We start from the raw sequence: 26,398 nt of genomic DNA, 5'->3' as shown, positions 1-26,398 counted from the left end.
TCTAGTGCAGGGAGGGAAAAGCAGCTGTAGACTTTATGTTAGGATGTACTTAGTCCCAGTGGGCCATAACACCACATATTGGGTGTCCCTGTGTTCTGGTGAATTGAAGGATTTGTTTCTGTAGATCCCAGTGGGGATGATTTTGCCACCTCAACTCACTGGAGAAGGGAAAGCTACATTCCACCATCGCCTCAGAGAACTCGCTGCGATGGGCATTGGAGTTTCTCCATCGCTAAAGCAGACACGGTAAGGATTGCCAGAGTCAGGAAGCGTGATATGTGAACTCCTTAGACTATTCAGTCTTGTAACTTTGCTGGCAGCTACCAGTCCCAGAGCTTTTGGGAGGTGGCAAGTCCTACGTAAGTGGCAAGTATCAGTAACAGAGCAAGACTCAAGATTCTTTGGGTCTGATCAATTCTCGGCAACAGCTGAAGCAGCATGTGCTGAGAAAAGAGGAGAAGAAATAATTGGCACTTGCCTGTAAATACAATTGTGGAAGAAAGCAGTATGGAAAAAGGCTGACCCACAGTTACACTTACTCACTAAAATGACAATACGTCCCCTGCTGCTACTATGCACTGGGCTATAAAATGTAATAATGAGGAACTGAACTGTAACAGAGGCAATTCCTCACAGCCACTACCTTATTCGGGTGCACGGCACGCCGCAGGTTTTCCATCCATTTATCTCGCTCTGCTGCAGAACGACACGAGAAGCACTTACTTCCTGATGAAGTCGTCACCTACAGGGAAAGGAACAGGATTATGTCTTGACCAGCACACTGCAGACTGTGGTTTGGGGCGAGAGGGGGAGTTAGGAAAGATGCTAGTGGATTTTAATTTTTTTAAAAGTAAATAGCTTTACCCAAGCATGAAGCAACAGCTCCTAAGGCTAGCAAAAAACAGGGCAACTCTGTATGTCACAGCAATAATCGTGGAAGCAAATTCCAATTACTTCTCCTCTTCCACACCAGAAGACACTAGATAATGGGCCCCATGCATGCCACACTTTAAACCATCAAGTTCCACGACGGCGAACATGCAAATCCTTAGATGAACTAAGGATAAATTGCAACCACTTGGCATTCCTCCAGATTCAACCCAAAGCCTGTGACAGTAACAACCCATTCCTTGCTTTCAGCAGAACATCAGGCCCAACAGGCTGGCTTTGGACCTTCCCCTTTGTGTCCTGTTGCTTCTGAAGACCATGCTGTGAAGAATTTGGGGCCAAGTATACACACCACAGTCCTGGCAGCAGTAAGGGCAGTAGCTGACAGCCTGGCTGGAGGCACTGAGGTGCTCACTGCACTTGCTCCCCAGCTGGAGAGAACAGGCTGGGGCTGCCGAAGCTGGAGACGGCCAGTGAAGTGCTGCTGGGCCCTCCTCTTACCTCTCGTGCTTCCAGTATCGCTCCAAGGGATCTTTCTGCAGCATTTGTGTGACTTTCTCTGGCCATTGGGACTTCATAGCCAGGTTTTGAAGGAGCACACTCACAGCAGTGACATTTCCAGTGGTGCAAATGCCCCCTTTTCCTTATCACATCCCTGCGACCACATGGAAACTCAACTCTCTTGAGAGACCACCAAAGCAGCCACCGTCCAGCAGCCCCAGGAAGACAGGCACCAAACATTTCTTCCTATCTACCACACCAAGCTTCCTTGGCGACAACTACAGAGCCAAAGTCTAAAGGGCCAATAGTTCTCTGCATCTTCTCACATATACGTATCCCTCAAGCCTCTATCTCCTCGAAGCCCTGCTGCCAAGCTGACAGACCATGGCTGTGGTCCCAGACCTCTGCACTGCCCATAAAGCCTCCACCAGCTGCTCTGAGCTTCTATGCATTTGCTGCATTTGGTGATGTCCAGTAACATCCTTTATGTACATCTCTGCTTGCAGGCCAAATGGACCTGGCTAGGACTTCAAATAACTCCCCTCTGAGCTTCATTTCCACCAGTTTCAAGCTGCAGAATTATTTGTGAGTACTTTATCATCTCACAGCATTGGTGTTTACACACTGTTTGCTCTGTTATCTGCTTCTGGGAGACACAATCTCCTTTAATTTCACGTATCTCTCAGAAGCCTAACCTGTTCTTACAGCAGAGCTGGCACTTGCGAGGATTTGTCATTAGCTAACCTCAACGACGCGTCGAGCACATCCCTTCCTTTGAACACAGACATCTTCTAACCAGGATGAAATGGCAAGAGGCCTACCCTGTCTTTACACAGCAAATGCATTAAATCTTCCAACCCTTGACATGCCAGAAGCTCTCTCCTTCAGGCAGACACTCTTCCCTGTCCTTACACACTTTCATCCTCTGTCCTGTAAAACTGTATGTTCTTCTGAGCACAAGTCATCTTCTATTTCCAAGAGAATCTTCTGAGCACATCTTCTATTTCCAAGAAAAGAAGACTCCAGTAGAATGGTCTTTTCAGCATCCTTTCACACTTCAGTGTATTTCCAGCTTCTTCAAAGTTTCCCATTACAAATCCAGCCTGTTTCATCTCCTGTTTGCTGCTGTGGAAGCCCACGTGAACCTCCATCCTTGAACGTTCACAAATGGACTTCTGGTGGCACAAGAGATGCATCGCTTGACAGACTGCGTGGGACCCCTACACCTTGCTCTGCCAGAGGGTACGGCAGTTTTGCATCTTGATCTTCTCAGTAAGAGTTCCTGCAACAGCATTCGAGCCGGGCACAGCCGTACTCCTGACGGGTAACACCGCCTGAAGAGAAGCAACGCACGGCTACGTTACTGTTGACGTGGTGCTGCACCATCTCGACACTGAATTACAAACACAAAGGTCCCAGAAGTACCACTTAGCAACAGCTTTAAAGAACAGAACTTACAGCGAAGTACCACGGAAGATGCACAGCAAACGAGCGCTGCTCCACGCAGCTCCCCGGCTGCTCCATCCATGTGAATTTCTAAGGCTTCAAAACTGCTCTTTAGACGAGAAACCAGCAATTCAGAACTTGAGTCCTGTCACTTGGCCAATCTAATTTAGCTGCAAAAGACTCAAAATCACTCACATCCCAGTCCAAAACATCAAAGCCCTGACACTACTGGTACGGCCACAGTGCCCCGCAGGTGTTCCAGACAGGTTTTTGTGCCCACAGTGGGAAAAACTCTCCCACTGGCAATCTGACCAAGGTCCACAAAATTCAGTCCCCACTGATTTCTTAGAAATCAGTTAATAAAGGTGGAATAGGTCAAATACACCTTCCAGTAAACTATCCCATTAGTCCATTTCCTCAAAGGCCACACCTCACCCAGCTTTTTGTTTAGCTCTTTTGTTTTGATGGGCATTGGGTGTTCAAACACATCTGAAAACAATGTTCTCGGATACAGAGAATTTGGTGAGAAACTTGGAAGCTCTTCTGTAAAAGAGAATTATGGCTTCTTTGATCGCTGTTGAAAGTCACTCTCTTAAAGACAAGTTCTCCTTGATGACACACATGGATCCCACAGCTGCCTAGAGGATTTGTATCCAAATAAATAAGCATGCAATTTAGCTGTCTTTCTACTGAATCTGTTAATTAAATGACTTTTTTTTAACCAGCTATCTGTTAGGGTGAATATCTGATATATTTTCTTGCCACATTTAAGCCAATATATTATCATTGAGTTATCATGGTAAAATTTATGATTCAATTCCAAACCAATTACCGATTAAGTAATCACTCAAAACCTAAAGAACTGTAACTGTCAGGAGAGAGAAGGGGAAAATCCTCACGTGTCAGACATGAAGCCCTCTCGATCTGATGGGACTTGAAGGTCACGTCTACCACATGTGACCAAAAATGTTAATTTCCCCCAGATCTACAATAACATTCCGGCTTTGAGCTCTGACCTAAACATCATATGGCATTAATGATCTTTATGAGATATTAATTATCTTGAGAGTATTCTGGTCTCATCAAGATTTTGGATATGCTGGAATACTATTAATGTACAAATAATAAAACTCATTAATTTCTAAAATGTTGTTTATTCATATTCATTATCCACAGTCCTTGGATGGGCGATTTCTTCAGTCAGATAAAATCTTGTCATTTTAAGAACGTCTGAGGTACAGCGTGGGTTCCTCAAAACACGCTTCAGGGAATCTCACTGGAGTAACAACCGAAGACGGTAACTGAGTTACTGAAGTGGCTTCGCTCAAAGTGTTCAGAAGATTTTACGAGGAAAAGTCAGGGCTCAAGCTGGTAAATCCCACCACGGCCAAGCGCCAAAGGGCAAACTGGCACTGCTGGCGCCAGCCCCGCAGCCCCGCGACGGCTCCCAGGGCATCGCAGGGGCCACGCGAGCAACGGCCAACGTTCGCACCGCGGGACTAAATTCGGCAGAGCTAAATTTAGCTCTGCCAAATTCTCTCTCGCTCAGGCAAGGCCAGGATGAGGTGACAGTGGAGTAAGTACAGTCCAGCAGCAGCTTTTTCCTTCTCCAGCCCCACATCCCCCAGCTACGTCCTGCGACAGCCCGGACACGAGCTGTGCAACAGGACGAGACTTTGCTCTGCCAAGACAGTCACAGAGCCCTCAGCCCTGACTCCCCTGCCTGGCCCGAGAGCCCCGGACCCATGAGCAGCCGAGCCAGGAACAGGCTCTGGAAGTCTGGACTCCGAGTCTCCTTTACTGGACGAAGATGCCCATGGGGTACTCAGCACCTGCAGCAAGTGCAGCAGCATTAGATGATTACGCTGACTGGGAACTCTTATACAGAGAAAGAAGATGATGTTGAGTAACTTTAAAAAAAAAAAAAAAAATCAATGAAGAAAACAAGTAAATAGCGACTGCCAAGTACTCAGCAAATCAGAAAAAAGCAAGTTTCATAGAACTAAATAAGCAGAAAAAGCCAAATGCAGCATTTGAAAAAGCACTGCAATACTGCTCACTCCCCTTACTCTGCCCCTGGCAGAGCCCAGCCGAGGGGCAGCAGAGCCGACCGTCAGCTACGGCACGTCTTACTGCAGGCCAGCCGAGCCAGAGGCACACAACCCGCTGTACCTTCCTGCAGCCAGCTCCCCCCAAACCAGCCACTTGGTTTTTTTCCACTGCAGATGGCTTTGGCATCTCTCGCTTTTGTCTCCGTTCGGGTGCGCTGCCAGTTCCCGCTCCGAACCTGCCCTCTTCAGCGCGACTCCATCTGCAGCCCCGTCAAATCCTGACGGCTCGTTCTCCGAGGCACGAGGCTGCTGCCGCAGCTCGGTGGAGGAGGACCTGTGGCTCGCCGTACCTCGTGCTGCCCGCGCTGGGCAGCCTGGGCTGCAAACAGCTCCTGAAAAAGCTGCTGCGTGCTGTGGCTGGTGAGGGAGCCCAAACGCTGAGCCGGCCCGGCCAGCTGAGCACCAGCATCCCAAAGGAGAGCTCACGGACACCAGTTGGTGAGGGACGCTGCTGCCTGGGCACTGCCCGCTGCCTGGCCACCCCGCCGCAAGAAGGCAGGTCAGAACAGTGTAAGGTTGGCACTGCCCAACAATGGCAACGCTTCACTTCTCAATTGGAGACAGCAAACTTGGCCATTCCTGACAGTCTCCCTAGAGAACAGACCCACAACAGCTCCGAGGCACAGGGATGAGGCACCGTTACCAACCGCAGCACCTTCACCATCTGCTGTCCGCGAAACGTCTCGGTTCCCCCTGTCTCTGCGACTCCGGCGGTAATCACTCACTTGGCATCTCCCAGTCCAGGACATCCGCGGAGCTTCTCACCCTTCAGCGTCGCCGCACGCAGCAGTGTCACGGCTCTTGGCCATCACCTTCGGTTTTCCTTTCAGCCTCGTGCAGACTTCATGCAGAGCTTTCCCAGTTCCCGGCCGCAGGAACCACCACAGGTTTTACTGCTCCTTGCCAGGATCCCACGGAAAGGCAGCAGCCGCCTTTGCTGAGTCGTGCCGGTGCTTTCAAACACGGCAGTGCTGGAGGACTTGGGACCACAGGCCACAGACGGGATCCTCAGGACACAGCAACAACTGAAGGCGACGTCCCAGCACTGAAGAGAAGATGCTCGTGTGGTTTTGCCGCTTGGCTGTCACTACTGCCTGGCATGGAGAACCACGGGATGATGCCACTCGTTCCACCGCCGGCAGGCCCGCTGGGGCAGCAGCAGCCCCCAGCCCGGCACCGCCGCTGCTCTGCCCGGGCGCGACGCACGGCCCAGGCTCGGCCCTCCAGCCCCGCGCTGCCCAAAGACAGCACCAACCCCTCACCTCTGCCAGCGGCGCCCAAGCACGTGGCGGGTCGTGGTCACAGCCTGCCACCCCCAGGGATCCCGGGAAACCTGCGAACCTACTCCGGAGCTGAACTCGCCCCGAATTCGAAGGGGGCTCTCTGGGATGCCAGACCAACGCGTTAACACAATATGGCATTTAGCTCTCACCTCGGTCCTTCCCGCGGGAGCCTGCTGGTGAGTAACCATCAGTTACAAATCAATGTCCCTTTTGTTTTCTGGCATTTTTCCTTTCCTCTGCACCATTTGCAGAACAGCAATTAACATGTTCTTCTTTCTTCTGTGCGACTCTTCTTCATTCAATTCACTTAAAAATAAAATTTTCTTCCTCCTTACAAGTGCATGGCTTGTGTAATTTCCCTCTCAGTCAACTTTCTACAAGTACTGTTCATATCCCTTCCTCTGCTCTTGTGCGCTGAACAGAATTGGTAAACAACTCTTATATTATGGATGTCACATCTATTTTCCATCTAGCTTCATTTTATCTTTCTTGAGTGGAATGTAATAGAGGCCATATAATTTACAAAACTGTTCTCCTCCTGACCCGCCGCACTTGCTCAATTCTACGGAGAACGAACAACACTGGAAAATTTATACCTCAGCCCACTTCAGAGTTTATGTTTGGGGCTATTTTTTCTAAGACTGCTTTTGTGTTATCTTCTTATATTTTAAGAAATGGGTCTTTTAACTCATTTCTTTCCAAGTGTGCTAATTTCAGTAAAAAAAAAAATCTTCACCTCTCCAGTCTGACTCCTCTTGGACAGCGCCAAGGCCATCTTCACCCAGCACTGCCCATCCCAGGAAAGCCTGCAGTCCCATCACTCCGCTGCAGTACGACCCAACCATGCTCTCCCGCATGTCTATCTGCTCTTCCACGTCCAAGTACAAACAGGTTACCTTCTCTTCACAGAAACACAAGCACTGACCACCTTACTACTGTAAGAAAACCAGTTCCCACTCCTATACCCAGCCACTGCCATAAGCAATAATACTTCGCCATCCACAATGCAGGATGAATGATTCCCAAGACATGCTACACTGAATTATCCAACTACAGGCTGGTTTGTACGTGTCCTACCACCTCCTGCTAGTACAGCCTAACCACATGCCATAACAGATGCTAAAAAAATTTGAAATACTCACAGATTTTTCTATTTACCCGAACGAGTGAAGCTTCAGCTCTCTAGACAAAGCCCTCGACACTCCCACTGACAACAGCACGCTATCTTTGTGACCACGTGTAACATCTTTGTGAACCATGAGTGGGGCTTAGCGCGTTCCGGTATCTGTATGAACATAAACTACAAATTTATGCTCTGCTAATACACAGCCTTAGGTAGTTCAGCACCTGTGCCAGCAGCCAGCTCTGCTGCGACAACGGTTACAAGCCAAAGAGCTCATTGCTCTGATTTTGTGGATATGATCCTCCTTGGAAAGATGGGAGTAATTTTCTGCCTATGAAATGGTCTCTGTGTAGCAATTCAGAGCAGAAACGTTTCATAACAGCCAGAGCCCCAGATGCAAGCCCACACCTGGCTCCCCAGCCAGCCCCGGCACGTGGCAGGAACGGCACCCGGGATGCGCAGCAGGGCTCCTTACCTCAAAGCAATAGTCTTGTCCCAGGATGCTACTGTGCACCGGCTTGATGACCACTTCTTCCTCCATACTGAGATCCAGAGCCTCAACAGCACTGCTGGGACTGAGCAAAGACTCGTGGGAGCGCGATTCTTTCAGCCTCGGCATTAGATGGGATCTAGAGGAAAAATGTAACTGTATCAGTGGATGCTTTCCTTCCCAGATAAATTATTTAGTCCATCTGTTAGCAACAACTGCAGAATATTCCTGGGAATTTTTTGCCATGAGACACCCGAGGGCCCAGAATAGCGGGGACTGCTACACTGTCCCATTTATAATTTCTGAGCAGGTTCTATTAGAGGCTGTACGTTCAGTAAAAACATTTTTTCCAAACTCTGATGCTGTCAGGACCACATTATTAGAGGTTTGTAGACTGCGGGTCTCTGCTTGTCTTTAGATGGCCATCACACCTGCTGCGGGGCACTTCCCAGGTGCACTGCAGTGTGAGCGGACCAGGGAGGCAGCTGGACCCAGCACCCACTACTGTGCTCGTCAGTAGCGCAGCACCTGGTGCTGAGCTCCAGTGGCACTGAGCTCTGGTGACATTGAGCTCCGGTGGCACTGAGCTCCAGTGGTGCTGAGCTCTGGTGACATTGAGCTCCGGTGGCACTGAGCTCCAGTGGTGCTGAGCTCTGGTGACATTGAGCTCCAGTGGCACTGAGCTCCAGTGGCGCTGAGCTCCAGTGGCGCTGAGCTCCAGTGGCGCTGAGCACTGACTGCCAGTGCAGGACTGGGTTTGCCTGTGCATGGGAGATCCCACCGGCATCCTACTTCATTTCACGCTGCTTCGCAGCACCCAGTCCCTCCTGACACAAGGCAGTCACCTGCAAACGGGGAGGAATTAATGACAGATCCTTCTAAAGCTCCAGCCCTGGGTTCACTCAGCGCACACAGTGCATTCCCAGGGAGCTGCTGGCACTGCCAGGGCTGACACCATCCCCTTCTCCCCCACCAACACACCCATCTGCGCCACGGCTGCAGCCAGCACCTGGATCTGCACCCGGTAACCAGCAACCCGAGGGCTCGTGTGCTCTCTCCAATTGTTACACACATCCTCGGGACGGGGACAGCGTGGAAAATAAGGCCATGATAGCCCTATCGATTGATCTAAATGCTCTGGAGTCCCACTGGCAGCGTTTAGCAGCAGGAGCCCCAGACAGCGTGCAGCACACCATTTTCCAGGCAGCCAATACAATCAACGGTGCTGTAACTCTTAAAGCAAAACCAGAGAGCTCAAGGGGGGGGGAAAAAGAAAGATAGCTAGGTACTCCCAGGAAAAACAGCAAAACCATGGAGTGGCAAGGGAAAAATAACTTGAGAGCAAAGGGAGCAGTTACCTTCTCATAGCCTGCATCACGTAAAACGTCCCTACACCAGTCAGCTCACAAAACCTCTGACCCCAGTAACTGACATTTAAAACTTCTGGCAGGCACTTTAGGGTCTTCCAAAGAGACCATGTGTCCCTCTGTCTACAAAAAGAACATGATGCCTTCTTCAAAGGCCCAGAAGAACAGAAATAAGGGGAGTCTGAGATATTCTCAGCACTGTTTTTGTGAGCGAAACAACAATGCTCCCAGTATACTCCCAGATGGCTTTGTCTGCGTGTGTTGAGTTTTGTCGTTCTCTAGAATAAAGCTGACCGAAAAACGGAGAAATGTCAACAGTGCATGCAAAACTCATAGCTTCCAGTGAATCACACGCCAAGCTGAATCTGAAAGAGCCAAAGGAGACTCTAAGACAAACAGCAGCAGAAGACAAACAGGTGCTTCTCGATTTGCCATTAAGATTCACACCATGGATGAACCCCCAGGTGATAACGGCCCAGCCCATAGCTGGGCTCTCCAGCTGAGCGTGCTAAATGGAGGACAGCTGGGGAAGCTGCTGGCCACCACTCCTGCCCAGCAGCACGGCAGGACAGCCAGCCTGGGGCCATGCTGCCCGAGGGCTCCCCAACAGCACGGTCCCCAGGCGCTTCCCTGGGACCAGCTGCGGCGGTACCTGCTGAGGCACCTGCAGAAAAATGGACTGTGACACCACAATCTTTTCTTGGGGGACAACCACCAGCCCTCAAACGTTAAAAGCCCTGGCTTGGCACAGCCCTGCGCTGGATCAGAAGCAGCGGCTTCGAAGCAAAAGGCTCTCTATCCCATTAGTGATTCTCTAAACTGTCCACTCACCCCATATCTCTATGGTGAATAAATTGATCTTTAGGAACTGAGCACAGTCATTTCCCAGTACTTTGTGGCAATTTTACACTATTTTCACAGAAAAGGGTCCATATCCTTTTCTTTTGAATGATACTGTAAATTAACTTTAACACAGGCAGACAGAAGAGATGCTGAGTGCAGAACTAATACCCAGCAGCTCGAGAGCTGACAATACAGACTGCTCACCAAGCCCCAATAAGCCCAGAATCACGGCATTTACGGCAAATATGATTTCCATATTTTACAGATGAAATTAGAAAAGGTAAGTAACCAAGCTGAGACTTGCATTCTTGTGTGGACAAATATAAACATTGATCGTCTAAACCCACATCTCAGCAACTATAGACTGTAACACACACACGTACGTCACCGAGCCGGACTGCTTCATGCTGGCCTAAGAATTTTTGTTAAAATTAAAACCAAACAAGTCTATTTTTCATTTAAAACTACTGCAGCTGCAAGGCTGCGGGTGGGAGTGCAGATGTGCAATACGAAGAATTACCAAGGGGGAGCTTCTCAGGACATAGTATGTTCTCACCAGATTCAGCAAATGCGTATTTATATCCCTCCGTACTCTGCCATGTGCCTCTGGGAATCCTAAAACAACAGGACTTTTCTTAGTCTTGGAGGTTATTTGTCAGGTTCTTGCCCGGGCAGGACCCGCTCCCACAACATCTTTTACTCCTGAACGGCCGATCAGATCCCGCGCAGGTCAGCAACACAGACATCTTTCACCAGGTGCTGCACTGTGCGGAGGGAGCGCTGCAGGTCTCAGACCAGCCCTGAAAGACCCAGCATCTGTCTGAGCATCAGGAGCTAAATGGGGAGATGTCATTAATTAGAGACTCTCGTTGGAAATCTCAGCAGAAGGGATGAGATCTCTCTGCCAGAGGCAGCCCTGGCCAAGCAGGACCAGTGCTGCCTGTGCAGAGTCTCCTCCCAGGGCCACTGGCCCCATCCCCTCCCCAGCACCCCCACGGGCAGACCCGATGCTACAGCACTGAACCCACACCAGCGGGTGCCCCTGCAAACGCCCCAGGGTGCAAGAAGGGTGATACAGCACCAGACTTCAAAGCACGCACAGTCCTTTCATTTTCATACCCTGTTCTAGAGGAGAGCGCGTTTCTCATGTCCTTTGGTCAGTAACATGACATTTGCAGCAGGAACCCATTTACTGGAAGATATTTGCAAGTCCCTGTCGCAGCTCCCACAGATTTCCCTTCGTAATAACAGTAAGAAAAAGGTCCTGCTAAGCCCATAAGCTGCTTCCCTGACTCAGAGGGTGAGGGTAGTCATCTCACCGAAAGGACCACTCAGCCTTCCTCCCGTCTGGGCAGGGAGAACATGAACTTGCAACATCCGTGTTACCTTGGAGCGACAACGTCTCTGTCTTGTCCTGCATCAGGCCACACCAGACCTGGAGGGCTTCGTCCAAAGACAATCTACAGCGTAAGGGCTGGCAAGTGCTAACAAAGCCCCCAGCAAATCCGCTCGCTGATGAAGTGCAGAAATATTAGGCACATAACGTGACAGCTGGACTCAGCCTGAAATGGGGCATCGGGCCCCAGTGCGGCCGTGCTGGTGTGCCCAGCTGCTGCCGAGGCTCATCTCGCTCCCCTCCAGCCCTGCCCCGAGCCAGCATTTCCTCCTGGGGTGGCAGGTACCTTTCTATCCCAATGTCCCCAAAAGAGCATTAAGGATACCTCACTGCCCCTGGGGCAGAAGCAGCCAAGTCAGCATGAGATGGGCACTGCTCAGCTCTGCCAGCTTCCACCCAGTGTGGGCAGAGAGCTGCATCCACGGGGACACAGACACCAGAGTCCCTGTAAACTCGTGCTCTTCCTTGGTCATCCCAGAGCCATCCAACATCCTAACAGGCAAACTCACCTGGAACATCTTTTGCTTACTGTGTACGTGCACCTCCAAGATGACAGAGGTACTTTGTTCAAATTCATCTCTCTACCATCGCTTTTCAAAACACTGCCTGTGAGGCCATCCAATTTCTTGCTGTAATAACTCACTGTATATTCCAGTTCCCATCCAGCTTACGTGAGCTGATCAAATTCAGTTCCTACACCTTTGTTTTAATATAGTGGGAACGACCAGCCTCCCAGAGACATCTCACAGCAGGAAACCCTCTTTCCAAACAGCACATTCAGTTCCTTTTGCCACGGGCCTTATTTTAATCCTTTTCTACTTGCCTAAAGTTCAGTTGAAATGAAGGGGAGGAGGAGAAATCTCATAAAAGACCACATTAGTTCTAAAGAGAAATAACATTACTGCTACCGGCACTGACCTGGAGAGTCCTACAGAGAGGCAGCCAGTCTCTGGTTATTAAAGAAAGAGGTTTACTGCCCAAGAGCAATGAGAGGATTGTTGTTCTAAATAATAAAAGTCATAAAACATTACCATGTGAAGGGATGCCATCCCCCTCTGCCCACTGCCTTCAGAGGCAGCCAGAACCAGGGCCGTCAAGTGTCACCAGGCTGTGACAGCACACCCAACCCAACCAGGGCCTTGGGGACTGCAGCAAAGACTTCGTGGACACAGAGAAACAAGCGTGGAGGGACAATCCATTCTCTCCTCACCAAACTTCAGGGCTGGATTTTGAGCAATGGAAGCAGCAACCATCCATCTGCAGCAGCTCTTCAGAACACCTGGAGGGACTGCCCGGGACTCTGGGCTCCATGTTCTTTCAAGAACAAAGATACTCTGCTGAGACTACATGGAGGGAAAAAATGTAGGGCCTGTCTATACAGAATTATTCTGGAATAGGTCTTGTACATTAAACTCACACACTCTTATTCCAGAATTGCTTTCTTGTGAAGACAAGCCCTCAAAGGGGCAACCCTTGGTTTTCATTTCAGAACCTCACCTGCCTGAAACCACCCAGCTGCTTCTGTGGTTTTATGATGAAAATTTTCCTGATATTTTTGAGAGACAGAAACAAACAGAGAACCTGGCTGGGTAGCTGCGGAGGGATGGAGCAGACACAAAACATAACACTGAAACACGAGGGAAAAAATCAAGAGCCTTTCTTAAATCTCCTACTGAGCCACTCTGAGAGCACAAGCAGATTGGGGAATTTTGAAGGAAGTCCAGGCACCAAGGTAAAGACGTCCCATCAATACCAGCTGGAAGAGTCAGCCTTTGCAATGTGAATGCCTCCCCTCTGCCAGAAGGATCTGATCTCCTAAATTACGGGTTTGACTCTGTGACACGTCTCCTGCTCAGGAAACATTCTCTGCACACAGCTTTTCAAGGGCTGACAGTTCTTTTCTCTGACCCACTGGGAAGAAGGTCTTCAGGGCAGTTCTGACCCTCTTACCCGCACACGTCCGCTGCGGGGGGTCCTACATGCACAAACGCAGCGGAACAGACCGTGAGATCCACGTGCAGCGTAGACAGAATTTAAATCTGTCTCCAGCCTGGGGATTAGGTTTTGTTACAACTGAGAACAAAGTGGACAACTCCACCAAATTGATTTGCAACATCAGATGGGAGAAGGATTTTAGCAGCCGCAGATGGGAGTAAATCACCCGCCATCCTCTGCCAGCTTCACCCGGGGCAGCCGAAGCGGGCACTGGGGAGCTGTGCTGTGCCCAGGCTGTCCCACCTGCGGCTCGGAGCCCTGCTGCTGCTGCTGCTCACCCACTGGGACCACGCTCTCTGCAGAGCCCAAACTGGTCCTATCACTGCATTTCTTCCCACAGCAGAGGCAAAGCAGGCTCTCCCGCACAGCAGCTCTCCCCCAAACCCCCTCCTCGCCTCAGCAGCATTGCCCCTGTGACCCCCCCCGCCTGGTGCCGACTTCCCGCTAACCTCCTGACCGCCACTGGGAGTTCTCATCCTCCCCAGTGTCTCATCCTGCTTCAATCTAACAAATAAATACGAAAGTGATGTTATGGGAATAAGCAAGAACAACCGTACCAGAGATCTCGCATGCTTCCAGAAGATGAGAGAATGTTTTCTTTCCCGCAGGACAGGATGTGTGGATCAAGTCCCGCCACGCACCACATCCTTCTCCGCGTTCAGCCAACCTCAACTTTCTCCCCCAGTTTTCCGAGCCTGGCGCTGCGCCGCAGTGGGCTGAAGCGGAGGTGGATGCTCCGCAGGCTGCGGGGCGCTGGGAACACCGCTCCGCGCACCCACGATGGGAAGCTGGTGTCACATACTGCCCTCGCTAACGCAACACCCCGGCTGAGCAACACAAAGGACATGTAATTAAACTCATTAATGCCTGCCCTTGTTTTCAGACTGTTCTCAGTTTTAACCAGCAGCAGAATTAATTACATTCAAAATGACTTTGTCAGCTCATACCAGGTTCCGAATGTTGTTTTTGCCAGAGCAAACCTGAAGGATGACTTTAACCCGTGACATTCACCTGAGTGTGGATATTTGTTTGTTTAACAACGTGCCACTGCAAAGTTTGTCAGTGACAGCCTACAGGTTCAGCACAGCACGACCAGCAAAGACACCGACTGGATTTGTAACATGCGAGATGAGAGAAACTGCAAAAGCAAGCAAAACGCCTCAGGAGCAAGAAACAAAAGGTGTTTAGAATGATTACTTCAGTTTCATTGATAAAAAAATGTTGTGAAGAAGCTAAGGAAGTAACTTCTCCCTCTTTCCCAAGAGTGGAATGGCACCACCATCTTGCTTTTAACAGGAATGGACATTCCATGTTAAAAAAATTACCTTTTCTTATCACATCAGGCTAAACCAGCACACATTAATAGCGCCGTCATCTGTGCACATCCGGGGCAAAGAGCAGGCAGAGATCCACCACGCTCCGGAGTTCGAACCATAGCACAGCCCTTGGAACTAGGCATTCCCACGGCACCAGTCTGGAGCAAGCAGGGACTGTAGAGCCCCAAAAACCACCTGGAGAAGCTCCAAGGAGGCCCGAGCAAACCCAGGATGTATGGCTGGTGTGAGCGCTGCCCCGGAGCCCCCCCCCCCCAGATTCCTGTCATCCCCCAAGGGCAGAGGTCCCCTGAAACACGGGGTACAGCTCCCCGGCTGCCCTGGAGACACCCAAGTTTCCACGGTGGGAGGAGGGTGGGGATAAAGGTTTTGATTTTTATCACTGAAATTTTGCTTAACGTTAAGTCTAGCGGCAGAATCTGGACAAGAAAGAAAAAACAAGGCAGGACCCCTCCTGGATGGACAAGGAACCTGAAGTCACAAGCCCCATCTCCCGCACTAGGGCCCTGCTCCAGAGCCCGGCCATGGGCGGCTGCCTGAGGCAGCGACGACGTTTTAATAAATAACGATGAAAACAAATTCTTCGCGCACGGAATCACGGCCGGAGCGCTGCTAAAAATACACAATCCCCGCCGAGAGCCGGGCCGAGCGGGGCGGCCGGCTGCAGCGCGCCGGCGGCGGGGGGCGAACCGCCGCAGTGGCCGCCCGGCCCCGCTCGCCGCCCCCGGCCCGCTCCGGGCCCCCCCGCGCCCCCGCCCCAGCCCCATCCCGCCCGGGGGGCGCGGGGCGCAGCCGGCAGCCGCTGGGACAAGCGGCGCCGCGGCCCCGCCCGCGCCCGGCCCCGCCGTTTGGCCAGCGGGCGATGCGCGGGGTCCGGCCCCGGATCGCGGCCGCAGCCGCCCGGGGCGAGCGCTGCAGCCCGGGCGCGGAGTTTGCTCTGGGCGCGGAGGAGCTCCGGCCGTGCCCGGGGCTGCGGGACGCGGACCGCCGCCGGCCCACGCACACGCATGTGCACACGCATCCACGCACCCCTGCACACACGCACTCACCCGCAGGGCCCGGCTCCCGCCGTGCCGCCGCCGCGCCACCGCCCCGCTCCGGCCCCGGCTCCGGCTCGGCCATGCCGCGCTCCCGCCGGCCGCGGGCGGGCCGCCCCCCGTGCTCCGCCGCCCCGGGCCGGCCCCGCCGCCGCCGCCCCGCCCCGCTCGGGCGGCCGCGCCGCGCCGCTGCCGGGGCCGCCGGATTGGCTGCGCTGTAGCTGGGCAGAGCGCCCCGGGCCCGCCGCCCCCGCTCCCCGCTCGCCGGCCGCAGCCCCGGCAGGAGCGGCGCGAAGCCCGGGCTCGGCTCCGGGGGGCGCGGGCGGAGATCGCGCTTCCCAAAACGCCGGCGGGGCCCCGCCTCGCCCTCCTGCCGCTGCCGCCGAGCGGTCCCGGCTGCCCCCCCCCCCCGCCGCCGCCCGCCCCTCCGCGCATCCCGCCGGGCGCCGGCAGCCCTCCGCGCTGCCCCGCGGTCGCGGAGCCGCTCACCCCGCGCCAAAGCCCGCCTGTCCCGTGTCCGTCCGCCGCTTTCATTTTGTTGTGATAAACCTGGGGAAAATGCAGTTCTCCAGGAGCCTTTTTTTTTTTTTTTTTTTTTTTTGCCAAAACCGGACTAAGGCACTTCTGCCCTGACCGCTTCCCTCCTCCTCGGCTCGGGGGCTGTCCGGCGGGCTGACAGCACCGGGGAGGCAGCAGCCCGCTCGGGTGTCCTTGCCCTCGGATGCACACGCACATTCCTTTCCCGTTTTGGAAAGCCGAGTCACTGACCTTTGCAACAGCGCGAGCCACAGCAGGGAGTAGCGTCTGCAGCAGCAGCCGGCCGCACCTGCGCCAGCCATGGTCCGCACCCCGGCACCCCGCACGCACGGGGCGATCCCGCATGCCACCCGGCCCGGCTCGGCTCGGGGAGCACCGTGCTCCCGGCCCGGCTCCCCGGCGCAGCTTAGGGTCGGTGAAGTGCAGGACTCGCCAAACACGGCGCCCAGAGCAGCAGGTAAGTGCGAGAGGAAGACGCGAGCCGGTGGAGAGGAGAGGGGAAGGCTACACAGCATGGTCCAACTGTCCTCATCGCCACCATCCTCACCCAGCCCACGCCGACACGTTCCCAGAGCCAGACTGCTGCTGTCATCTTGGCGTATTCAAATGCCTCCATTACTCATCAAGAACAAAGTAGGACTATCTAGTAAATGAAAAACCACCACATGGCACTGTCCCCTGCCTGTTATTTATGGCTGCTTCCTTTTCCACTTTTCAAAGGCTACCGTCCATGTCTGCAGCAAATCATAAATCCTCCAGCTCATGCAAGGCTGCTCCGGATCAGGGGAGAAAGCGATTTGCACCTGGGCTGCAAACGCTGGTCAGCGTTGGAAGGGAAAACACACGCAAAGGTAAACATCCCTGATTAAAAAGAATAGCCAGGGTTTCCCCACACCAGAGGGGAAGGATGCAGGTCTCGGAGCAGGAGACAGGCAGGTCCTGCCCGAGGCAGCAGGTACAAGTCTCGCCTCCTCCAGTGACTTGCAAGCTGGATTCCCAGATGGGCCATCCCTCCGGCCAGCACCGCCGTGCACGGCACTGGCAAACGAGTCAAAATTTGTAGGTTCTCTGCCCAGCTCCGACACTAACTCCCTGCACATCCTCACTTCTGTGCATCTCCTCCTCTGCCAGAAGTGGGCATGACCCTCTCTCACCTCCAAAGGACCCAAAAAATGTGAAGGACTGGCAGCATTATTGCTGGGCTTGAATAATAAGGAGCACTGTCTGCCACCTAAGGCCAGCGGGATCCTTTTCTTCCTTCCAGGGTAAACCGGTCCCCACCGTGCCCCACGGATGATGGCATCAGCTCCCCAGCCACGATGGGACGAGCAGCTTGTACAGCACAACACTCTGGTCAGTGTACTTCCCACCTCGCCTCCTTGGTGGAGCACACGCAGACCCTTTCCCCTTGCCGTCTGCCAACAGTGCTCTGAATTTAGCACATTTTGACTCGGTTTTGCCTCCCCCCATTTCCCCCTCCAGCGTTTTGAAGTTTTCTCACCCTTTGCTGGCAGACGCCATGCAGAGAGACAAGCTTGCTGTCCTCGATCTGCTTTTCAGGGCTTCTATAAAGTAGGGCACCAGCATCAGCCCAGCGTCAGGTTTTTGATACATCGCTGGAGTAGCCAAAAATAATAACAGGCAGCTTCAGTCAGTCTTTTCGTTCTCAAATCTGCAGCAGCAGCAGCACAGGGGTCCTTTGTGCGGCAGAGCAACAATATGGTGCACGCCAGGCTGAAATCCCGGTCAGCAATCCACAGCCATTCCCACCTGCGAGCCAGGCTCACCAGCAGCTCCCCAGTAACCATGCGTGGGTCCGCAGCGGGCAGCCCTCGCCTTGTGGGGTCCTCTCTCCCACAGCCATCAGCGCTTTGCTCCGTATTTCCTTTAGCACCTTATCTCCCTCGCTGCGGCGAAACGCTAATGTCAAGTTACAGTTTTACCAACTCTTTTTATCTTTCTGGCAAGGCACGAAAAGGCAGAACCTGAACTTTGGAACGAGCCCTTGCACTTGCAGTGGGTGGAGAGCGGAGCAGACCGAAGGCAGTGGGAGAAGGGAGAACCCAGGTTGCCTCTGCGGCCGTGCCCTGCAATATTTTCTGTTGCATGTTCAGACACATTATTAGGACAATCTGGAAGGAAGTACTGAATCCAACAAGCACGTGCTTTTGGCCTGCGTTCCAGCAGGAAGCCAGATGTGCTGGGAACTGTGGCAGCTCCAGCTGCTGCTGCCAGACAACAAGGAAGAAGACCAGCAAGACCCTGCCAAAGAGCTCTGTTTGCTACCACCAAAAAGAAGTCTGTACCTCTCAGTCTCAGCTAATTTTCCTTCCAGCCAGAGTTTATCCCAGCTTCCTTAAACCAGGCTTGTGCCTCATTCCTCACCTGCACAAGGTGGTGTTTCCCCGCAGACTGTTGTTCTCCCCACGTGCGGCTCCGTTCGGAGGGTGCCACGCAGGTGTACAACACGGTCGGTGCAATTATTACCACTGCCAATGCCAGGATCCTCCCCGGGGCTCCGTACGTGACCTCTACCCCTTCTTCACGTTTACACCTCCTGTTCCTTACGGGATCCCAGCACCCACCACCCAACTCACTGGTTAAGAAATAGCGTTTGTGAAAGGAAAGCCACTGTGCTTCGTCAGAGGGCAGGTAAAATAGTACCTGCAGTGGTTATTAGAGTCAGTTTTCCATTCACAGTTAGGCTCAGTGATCACTATTTGTATTACTTGTATTGTTTTCTTGGATCACGTTTTCTCCGTCGATCCCAGCCAGGCCTGGCTCATTCTGTTTCCTTGGCTGGGCAGGGGAGGATGGTCAGACACGGTTTTGCCTCCAGCCCTCTGGGCAGTGACCTTTCCAGACTCCTGCGGTGTTTACCTTTTTGAGCTATTAAACCCAGGTATCTCTCACTTTTTATTGACTGTGAAGCCAGAGCTTTATGACCACACTGTCCATCACTGGGAAAAACCAAATTCCCTGACAACCTTGAAGAGTTAGCAGTGGAAGGGACTGATTATCCAGATTTACTCCAAACTCACAGTTAAAATCAAAAGGCCTGTCAATGTCCTAAAAAGCACTTATTTTAGAAAGTTCGAACAATCCCATATTTCAGCATAATTAACATTAAAAGACATGTAATTGCACAACTGGCTGTTACTGGGCTGCTGCTCAAGCACTGGCATGGGCATAGTCATTATTGTGGTGCTCTTCTGAAAAACTCTTCAACGGATGTGCTACAACCTATGGCAACGTACGGGTTTCACTGCAGATACCACCAAATTGACTCTCAGGACCCCCAGTGTTCCTCCATCAAACTGCAAATTCACAGCAGCCTCCCAGCACTCGGGAACGGCAGCTGAACAGCCCATCACCCCGACTCTGTGTTCGGTTATTTTGTCCTTCAGTTCCATCTCAGCAAAAAGGTAATCTGAAGGGCACCAAAGTCACCCAGGGCTGGCAGACCATGGAACAACGGCCAGATTAAACGAGAAGATGATTTTAAAAGATTTCTTCACCTGCTTTACTAAAATGCGCTCGATGTTCACAAAAGCCAAGCTGCAGCGAGGCAGCAGAATTGACATTGAGCATTTTGGAAAAACCAGGCCCTGTATCAAATAGTATTTATGCTGAAGGAATATTTAACCTCTGACTAATGCTGCCTTTTACCCCACATTTCATAGTGGTTAGACAGTGGATCTGGACCAGCCAATTTCTCTTCCTGCTTGTAATTAGCTTCACTTTTCTGCTCTCCTGAAGAAGCTTTAGACTTTCCTCTAGGAATGTAATCCTGATCAACAGGACACCTCTCTTTACTGAGATACCACTTGTCTTTTCTGGAGGTTTTATTTAAAACGTAACATTATTAGCAGCAGATTTTTATAAACCTTTTTGTGAGGTCCTATTCCTGAAAACATTCAGGATCATTTTGTGCTATTAGTCTCGCTTGGGAGACACTACTTAACATTCAACAACAATTTGAGCCAAGAAGCATTTGCAGGAGTCAAGTTTTGAATTTCAAATCTAAACTGCACAGAGGTACCAATGGCATATGACTTTGAGCCTGACAAACACAAATACATGTTTTAGCATCTAAACTGCATTTTATTTTGATTTGTCCTTCTGTCTAACAATATTGGCATATATAATAGCTTCAGTTTAATAGGTAATAGCTGACTTCAGAGACTGAATTATGTTCTTAAACAAAATGATGTTCTTAAAAAACAACATCCAATCAATGAAAAGTTTATAATCAGAATAAAGTTAGGAAAATGTTCTTTTGCTGCAGCTGAACTCTTCCTTAAAAAAAACAGAAGAAAAGCTCAAAGCACTTCACAGTTTGTTTTGATTGTGTATATTTTATCCAGAGATAGCACCAGGATATAAAGCTAATTTCTTCCATTTGCTATCTGCCTTCTAGCCAGGTAGATTTTAGTGTCTTTTAGGGATATAAAGCACATCCTTCTCATGGGAGCCTTCTTTTCAGATGGAATGAGAGATTCACACCGATGAAGTCGGTGATTTTTCTATGGTTTTCAGAGCTGTAACTGTAGGCAATCCATCGCAGGGAGCGCACGCACGATCCCCTGCTCTCCTCTGCCTCCAGCACGTTACAGGAGACAGAAGCCCTTGGAAGACACAGAATATTTTTACACTCTTGTGTGCAGCATCTGAGCGTACGCCGACACGGTAGACGGAAATTGGGAAGCACGGAGGAATGCTGAAGGCAGACCCAGTGCCTGAGCGGGCGCACGCTCCCAGCCCGTTAGCTCTATCCCGGGGCTTGTCCCACAGGCACAGATGCCGGAGGGAGCCACGAGCCCCTGTCTCCTGACAGCCTGGGGCTTTGTCTTCTGGGGTGCTCTCCACAGCCAGCTACCGACAGAAATCCGTCATACTGACACGGGAACCACAGCACATCCACAAACAGACACATCTATACTAAAAACATCCCCAAATCCCCGCGTAGTGAGATGTGTCTGCAGAATCCGTGCGCGATGCCTGGCAGAAGGCGATCTCAGGAAAAGCCATCGGCACTGGAAGGCTTGCAACTCCTCACTGCAGTCCCCATCTACCCCTCCCCAACATACAGGTGGGAAAAGAAAGATATTTCAAGATCACCTCGCTGTTTTTTACTGGTCTCTCCGTATCTCCTCTCTGACTCCCGGTGACACCCCATTTCCAGGGACGAGCCATTTGTTTTGCCCTGAGCAGCGTGCGGTGCAACTCCGCACCGAGCCCGGGTCAGACCCAGCGACCCTGCTGGGACCCCCAACCCTCTCTGGCCGGGCTGGCTCTTTCCCTTCCAGACCCCCTGACCAGGAATTAAACTGTGCAATCCTGGGGTGCGCGGCATCAGTTCTCCAGCTCGTTTGCAAGTAGAGCTCAGATGCAAGTATCGTTAGTGCATACTTCATGCAACACCAGGGGCAGCTACTTCCAGAGCTGATGCAAAAATTGTTATTAAAACTTACAAACTGTGAAAAACTCTTTAAAAAGTCCAAATCCTGGCACTGCCCTAAATTAAATTACAGCTGCAGCCTGCTAGGGGTACATGGATAAGCACAGAGCCAAGCTTGCATGCAGTCCTTATCCACAACCCACACCTGCTGCTCCCTTCTGAAAGTTTAACTAATGAACCCTGTGCACAGCCCAGAGGATTTGAGATATGGAAAAGGTCAGAGCGAAGACTCAGGAGTGAAGAACAGATTGAACGGGGTTCATAAATGACAGCCCCATTTTAAACCTAAAATTAATTTTTTCAATAAATTAGGGCAAGCGAGCTTTCCTCCAACCCAGACAATGGAGCTCTCCCTGGATATAGACTGCTGGTGGGAGGAGGAGGGCACGTGCACTCAGGAATCAATGCTAATACCCTAAAAAAATTAATCTCTGAAAATTACTTCAATGGAATAGAAATGATTTCATATAAATCTCTGTATAGCAAGAGCTAATAAAGTATCACAGTGGTACCTAGGGTAAGTACGGCCTGGAAAAAAAAAGGCTTTGTCTTTTTTACACAGGGTTGGTGTGGTCACTCTGCCTTTTCGTGCCTCAGTTTCCCAGCTGTGGGCACAGGCTGTTACATCAGTGAATCTGTGAAACTGCTGGGGTCTGTTAAGAGCCAGTTACAGTTACACGGGGCTGAGGATAGGACCTGGGTTCCCAAAGGCAAACACAGAATATTCTACTTTAAATGAGAGTCACGGGTTGTGATTTCAGAAGGTGGTCAGGTTGGCCCTCTCCGGGGCAGGGAGGGACAGGCTCTTATCAAAGCCACGGTTAAGTGTGTTGGACTCTGAATGTGTTTATGGATGTGACCATGTTTCACAGAGCTGCCTTTTGGTACCTGCAGGACAAAGCCACCCACAGCAGCAACCAGCTTTGCAAATCTAAATCAGGCCTCGGAAGCACGAAGTCTCTCACCTGGCTGAACAACGTATTAATTAAAAGAAGACAACGAGCAGCACGTCAGCTTTGCTGCTGACCGTTCACTCCGGGAGCTGCGGACCTGCAGCCTCCCCTTCGCCCCGTCACTGCTGCTGCTGAGCTGCCAGGGGCTCCCGCTGCTCGTGCCCCTGGTACCCAGCCCTCCGCTCCGCGCGCGTCCCGGCGAGGGGACGTGGAGCCAGGCTGGCAGCCCGGAGGGGCCGGGGCTGCAGAGCCCTCACTGCAAACGCAGCAGCACAGTCCGGGGCCGCTCTCTGTGACACGTCGGCTCCAATTTACGCGCCAGCCTGAGAGCGGATGGGTGCCGGGATCTCCCGGCCAGCCTCCCTCCGAGGGGTGAAAGCTCCACTCGTGGTCTCGGCTCTCTTTTTAAAGGGTTGTCTGTGACAGCGACAGATAACAAGTTTAGAAAACCCTAATTGTTGTTACCAACATATAAGCTTCAAACAGAGAAGTTTGTTTTCCTAAACATTTGTTTTCCTAACGTTTGATTAATTATTTCTCACAGAGAGATGAAATTAGACCACGTCAATCTTTCTGACCAGAAACACTTTTTACCACCTGCTGGATGGGACACGGAGATTCCTGAGGCAATCAGCCCTGTCTGATACACCAAAATCCCCATCCTCATCCACTGCACAAGGGGACCAGGGGGAACCGACCAAAAGGTTCCTACTGCAGGAGGGAGTAACAGGGACGGGGCTGAGCCCTGATCCAGTAGCTGCACAGGAGAAACAATTTCCTTTTGCAACCAAGTTATTTTAAATCAATCCAGTTCTAGTTAGACAGATGCAAAGCACTGACACAGATGCACTGAAACTGGTTTGATCCTTGCCTGAACAGGATTAACTGGCCTCAGTTATTAACCAAATTAAACTCCAGCTCGTCTTTGTTGCACAAATGGCTGTACTTTACACTGACAGTTGGGTTGTGCAGAGTTTTTACAGAGACAGAATCTGGGAGGGTTTTCCTTTGCAGTAGGTATTTGGGGTGGCCACCCAGCTCCCCACGACCTGGGCTGGCCTCAGTTACCTCCTCTGAGGTAGCAGCGTGCCTGCCTCATCTGCAATTTTACTCCATCCTTAAGTGTAAACCTATGTTTCAGGCCATTAGGCTGTGCCAATCACGAGAAGAGTTGAAACCATTTAGACATACTACACTAAGAGCCTGAGTTGATGTAACCAGTTCGAGTTAAAATAAACATAGTTGTGTGGACACATCTTTTTCTGCAGATCTAGCCCGGGTTCCACTCCTTACACACAGTCCTGGCTCTTGCCTTTTCCACTCGCTGTCACTGACTTTGCTGTGTGGTTCCCCAGCTCTGAAGGGTTAAATCTGCATAGCAGAAACCAGAAATTCTTTTCTTACTTTTTTTGAGAAAATTCTAAATGTTTTGATCTGGAAAGTCAGGGTTTAGATTTTGTTCTTGCATTTAATTTCTTAAAACATTGATTTCCACAAGTAAAATTTTCTTCTGCTGGAATGTTAAACTGCCCCTCAGGAGGGCAGAGCCAGCAGCCCTCTCTGCCCAGCTCCCCATCCTCCGAACTGCCACTGTGGCAGTGCCACTAAACCACTTTTTCTTATCCTGACAGATGCTAAGCTAAGCTTAGGTCAAATCTCCGGGAATACATGGGGCCAGCGTATGTTCTCATTAACAAAATTGCAATCTGCTCCTGAGCTGATGAGGCTGCCCTGGATTTACACCATCACAGCTACAACCGGACTCCGTTTTGGAGGGGTGCATGTCCGTTGGCATGTGGCTGACAGCTCCGTGAAGGGCCCTGTGCCTTTTCTGATGACAAATAAGATGAGGCAAAGAGAAGAGGTAGAGTGTGATGGTCCACAGAGTCCCCACCCCAGGCAGGGTGACATCTTGGGCACGCTGGGGAAGTTGAAGCGGCTCGGGGTTGCGGCGGTGCCAGGCTCCCATCAGCCGGCTGTTAGTGGAGAGATTTTCCCTGGTAACACGAGCTGCACATCGGTGGATCAGAACCTGCTCCTCCCGGGCGGCAGCTGACACATTTGTAGGTTTGAGGGACGATAAGGATCAGCCTACTTGGCCAGCACGGCCACGCTGGCCCAGGGCGCTGCGCTGCCCACGGGAGCGGCTGCAGACAGTGCTGTAGCGTCCGCCCCGGTGCCCGCACCGCCGGCAGCAACCCTGACTCGGCACTGACTGCTTGGCACTGACCATGCCTGCTGGGCCCTCACTGTCGGACAGGGCATGCAGGCAACAGATCCACGAAAGCTGCTCCAGAGCTGACCACTAAGGACTGAACAAAGCCAGAGCAGGGTTAAGCCGGAATGGCCCGAAGCAGGAGGCTGAACTCTGCGGTCCAGCTCTGCAAATTCCTTCCCAACATCCACGGCCCTCGCGTTGCCCCATTCTCAGACTCCTGCCGCCTCTTCTCCTCATTCCCTACACCTCTTTTCCTACCCAAGATTCAATCAGATGGGAACATAGGTAGAGGATTTGCAAGAAAAACGAGCTACTAGAATCCCAGAGCTGCCCCAGAGGGTGGGTCCTGCAGCATCCCCAGCATGGGGCAGGGCAGCAGCAGACGGAGCGGGCTCCCACCGGGCACCGCAGCCTGCCCTTAACCCCCAGATGTGGCGGCCAGCACTGGAGCAAGGAAGCCAGAGAGGAGAACAGTGGGTGGTGAGCCTGGGTGGGCACCGAGCGGGCAGTGCCCTGGCACCTCCCAGCCCGGTGCCAGTGGATGAGTGTGACTCACCTTGCTCCGGCGGGAACCAGCTGGCCGCTGTGCCGCCTCTCCTGCCGGCCTCGCAAGCCAGGTGCTGGATGTCTTTATATACCCTTTCAGTGGATGAAAACTGAAAGCAGCAGGTTAGTTCCCAAATGAGCAATGGCACTGTAAACACTGGAACAAAGTCCAGACCAGCCCAACCAGCCCCAGCTGCTTTCCACTTGCCGTCACAAATGAGGGCTGTAAGCCACCACAGTCACCAGTCCTGCACAAGCAGCATTAAAACCTAAAATGGCTTTGTAAAACAACTGGAGCCATTTAAAAAGCACAAGCTGTGTGGCTCTAAATTTCACTGTCTCTCCTTCCCAGGACAGGACTGACCCCCGGCCATCTCCAGGACTCCCTGTTGCAGGGCTGGAGGCGGAGCAGGATCCATCCAGGGGACACGCAGGATGGTGTGTGTCTCCTGGACGGATCAGGGGGGATCACCATGCACAGCCAAGCACTGGCGATTCAGCTGAAGACCCCAAACCAGCTCAGGTGAAAGGGGAGCTCTTTTCAGCAAGAGCTGTGCCACCTGCCCACCCCGGAGCCCAGCCTGGAGCCCAGCCACTGTCCCCAGCCAGGAGTCCCCGGCGCAGGCTGCCGGCCAAGGGGGCACAGAGGCCACGCAGGGCTGCAAGGGAGAAAGGCCTTGGGCGACCTCATACAGTGCCCCTTCTCCAGTGCTCCTCAAAAGCAGCAGCTGGCCACCTCGGTCCACACTGGCTTCAAACTGGGAGGTGAAAAGCTCCATTTCCTATTGCCACCCCCCTACTATTACTTCTCTCTTCCTGCGCTGTATTCGTGGCTCCCTGACCTCATCCTGCAGACCAGCACAATTGCT

General features: G+C 52.0%; 1 protein-coding gene across 2 annotated transcripts in view; it reads right to left on the bottom strand.

The window, feature by feature from the left end:
• The window catches only part of DAB2IP (DAB2 interacting protein), a 135,712-nt gene that overhangs the window by 33,647 nt on the left and 75,667 nt on the right, over positions 1–26,398 (bottom strand). For both annotated transcript variants that reach the window (XM_086625000.1, XM_086625001.1), the window contains exons 3-4: positions 7,828–7,981; positions 644–742 (exon numbers count right to left, since the gene is read on the bottom strand). In XM_086625000.1, the coding sequence (XP_086481126.1) occupies positions 644–742; positions 7,828–7,981 (253 nt within the window). The remainder of the gene's footprint in view (positions 1–643; positions 743–7,827; positions 7,982–26,398) is intronic.

The sequence above is a fragment of the Tauraco erythrolophus genome, chromosome 22 (genome assembly GCF_009769465.1).
Source record: "Tauraco erythrolophus isolate bTauEry1 chromosome 22, bTauEry1.pri, whole genome shotgun sequence".
NCBI lineage: Eukaryota > Metazoa > Chordata > Aves > Musophagiformes > Musophagidae > Tauraco > Tauraco erythrolophus.
Note: the sequence above shows the minus strand (reverse complement) of the source record. Positions and strands in the feature narration are given on the sequence as shown.